The 3,049-nt window shown below is 46.7% G+C and overlaps 2 protein-coding genes across 3 annotated transcripts in view; one reads left to right on the top strand and one right to left on the bottom strand.

The window, feature by feature from the left end:
* Positions 1 to 692, top strand: part of LOC139054984 (piggyBac transposable element-derived protein 3-like) — a 6,364-nt gene extending 5,672 nt beyond the window's left edge. The window contains exon 3 of the mRNA XM_070532689.1: positions 639 to 692. Within this exon, the coding sequence (XP_070388790.1) occupies positions 639 to 692 (54 nt within the window). The remainder of the gene's footprint in view (positions 1 to 638) is intronic.
* LOC135900322 (uncharacterized) overlaps positions 1 to 2,827 on the bottom strand; it is a 176,316-nt gene extending 173,489 nt beyond the window's left edge. Inside the window, exon 1 of one of the 2 annotated variants that reach the window (XM_065429807.1) lies at positions 2,661 to 2,827. In XM_065429807.1, the coding sequence (XP_065285879.1) occupies positions 2,661 to 2,797 (137 nt within the window). In that variant the 5' untranslated portion in view covers positions 2,798 to 2,827. The remainder of the gene's footprint in view (positions 1 to 2,660) is intronic. The other variant, XM_065429808.1, reaches the window with a different exon arrangement.
* Between the last annotated feature and the right edge of the window lie 222 nt (positions 2,828 to 3,049).

The following is a 3,049-nucleotide window of genomic DNA, read 5'->3' as shown; positions in this document are numbered from 1 at the left end:
AGCGAAAATGTTGCAACCAGGCTCTCTCGGCCTTCCACTCAGATGCACTGGAGGGGAGATGTGCTCCTCTAGCTACACCTCGCCATAGAAACCACCCAGTACAGTTACTGAAGCGTGGCGTCTGCTTCGGTCGAGAAACGCGGATGGCTGCGCTTTACTGAACGGAGTCAATGAAGAAATTCCAGTCACGTGCTGGAGTGAGCTCTGCGAACTCAGGTCGCCTCGAGTTCCTTGCAGAAATTTCCGCCAGGCGCCTGGCCTCCACGTTCATCTATTTTGACTTTTATAATATGGGCACCTTCGATCTCAATATATTTTCCGGCCCCAAATTCCACAAAGGTTATACGCAAAGCAAAAGCTGCGGCAACCGTCATGCTTAATCAAAGGAAACGTCGACATGCCCGGGGTGCCTGAAGATCTGCGTGATACGGAGGAGCAGTATCTTCCGGCAAATTGCCTTTTACACTGCTACATCCGATGCTTTCCTTCTTCACCGTAATGACACTTTCAGAACGGGACTCTCGCGCAATGTGTTTCTATATCTGCCGATCGGAAGATCAGCCCGAGACAGACAAGAGTGGGATCTTTTCTTTCTGCTTGAATCTAAAATTCTTCAACCTGATCTTTCTCTCTTTCAGAGGCATATCGGCACTGACATAAAACCTTTGGGCGACTCTAAGCGAGACATGTAAAATATTTACCATACAAACTGAGGTACCCCACAGATCATAGGCTTGTGTCATTTAATGACAGATATAACTTGGTGATATTTTAAATTGTCAGCACCTACGCGCCTTCTCAATAGCTTGCCGTCGCTCTGCTTTATTTCTTTTCTCTCGGCATTGGCTCCTTTTCAGTTTCATAGGCAGCGACCCATCGAAATGCACATTTTTTGCTAAGGAAGTAACACACTGAAATGCAGCCACCCTTTTTTTTTTCTCTCGTACCGAGAATAGGCGCGTTTTACCAATACAGAGATAGAAGTCGTATTCCTGTATCATAGAACTCTGTGAGTCGGTCTTCCTCTAACGCGCGTGCGGGACCGTTAGACGTCGTTACAGTGCTATTTTCACAATTATTATTTTTTAAATATTGTTACGCTTCCCGTGATAATACTAACCACGACGCAACAAAATATGAGCAGGACCATTAAATATCACGCATTACGCTTAACTGTTGCAAACAGTTCCTTATAAGATTTTAACCAAACTTTACTCGGACCAGCTCGATTAAGCAGAGCACTTAGCAGTTGCCTAAATAACTACGCATTATTGGAGCAGTATTTCGTGCGTATCACGAGGGATCACTGGCTAATCTGACATCACGGTCAAAACAATGTACACAAAGCGTTTATATTTCCAGTGACTCGCGTTAATCCACTTTCTATACTTTTGCTTTCTCGTTGAACGAAAGTAATAAGTTTTAAAAGGAGAAGAATATGAGAATTCGCGAGGAGTACACATGCTTATACAGGCATGACGTCATCGAATGCGGCGTATACTAAACAATTGCAAGCATGTGTGGAAATTAACCGGCTTAATAGGAATGATAGAACTTTGTCTATTATTATTATTATTATTATTATTATTATTATTATTATTATTATTATTATTATTATTATTATTATTATTATTATTATTATTATTATTATTATTATTTGTTTTGAAACCGTATATACATTTAACAGAAAAGGGAAAGAGAGGAGCAGGCTGGCACCTGCCACCGGAAGAGGCACAACGACTGCCTACCACTCAGTACTGCCGATCGCCTTCGTTAACTGATATGTCTAACATCTCGTTGGGCTGGCACTAGCTCCTCAGATCCAGTGTACCAAATTATATGCCATCGAATTGAATTTATTCGCTCACGTGCAAAGTTAGCGCATGGTGCCAAGTGTGACGCAATAGAAGTTTCACAGCAGGTGGTGCAAAGACAAAATTCGAATAAATCGTCTCCCAAAGCACCCAAGTGCGAGTTCTTTGGGGTTTTTGTAGGTATTGTCTCATTTGAATAGGAAGTTGTCAACAAGTTAATTTAACTAAAATCGACATAGTTAGTTAATTACGCAACAACGTAAACAAAATAATTTTTGCCTGTAAAGGGTGCTTTGCTGTAAGCATATTCACACTAAGGCAAAGCTCAACAACAAAGTTGGCGAAAGGTGATGTCTATTGACTTCTTTTGTTTGCTACGGTCACGCAGTGCGAGACAAACTTTTTTTCTTGTCCCCGTGGTATACATTTGTCAGCGGCACCATTCAGAAGTGCACCCGTCCATAGGTATTCCGCGGCAACCCAGTTACCAACACTCGTGGCGCATGTTTACACATTCCGGCGGCACGAAACCGGCTGACCCACTTCCGGCGAAGACGCGACCTACAGTACTGTCCGAACACTCTCACGGGTGCAAACACTTTCTTCTCGAAGCATCTTACCGGCCTTTCTTTGCTTTCTCTTCTCTTTCTTTTCTTACTTTTGTTTTGTAGTTGTTGTTGTTGTTTTCCCCCTACGACAAGATCACAAAGGAACGCTGCATGCCTCCTTGTCAGCTATTCACTCCGAGTGACAACCGGACGATTGAGAGGCGGCACTTTTTTTCTCGCCCCCGTAACGGTGCGGGCCGGCCGGCACGGGCCCAGCCGACGCGTGGGCGATACTCACGGAAGTCCTGGAAGTGTGTTGCGTCCCGACGGCCTTGCCAGTGGCCCGGCAGCGTTCGCAGCCGCCGCCACCGTTGCGGGCGATCTTGAACCTGAGCAGCCCTGCCACCGGCGGGCGTTGTCATGGCAACATTCCATCCGTCGCCATATTGATCCCGGTTCCCTCGGCGGTGGCTGCGCTCCGAATCCTCCGGACTGGGTACCTCGCGAGTGGCCGGCGCGAGTCTGCGACGGCGCTCTTCGGAAAGCCCCAGAAAAAGACTGGGCCGCCCCGTCCCCATCCCGCCCCCCCTCTCCTCACCGCTCTCCTCCTCCCTCCCCCTTTTCCTCTGGGGGTGAAGGCGCCGTCTAGCGACCGTGTCTTCTCGTCGTCGCATGGGCCACTTGGGA

Source organism: Dermacentor albipictus, chromosome 1 (assembly GCF_038994185.2).
Source record: "Dermacentor albipictus isolate Rhodes 1998 colony chromosome 1, USDA_Dalb.pri_finalv2, whole genome shotgun sequence".
NCBI lineage: Eukaryota > Metazoa > Arthropoda > Arachnida > Ixodida > Ixodidae > Dermacentor > Dermacentor albipictus.
This window is presented reverse-complemented; position numbering and strand designations above follow the sequence as displayed.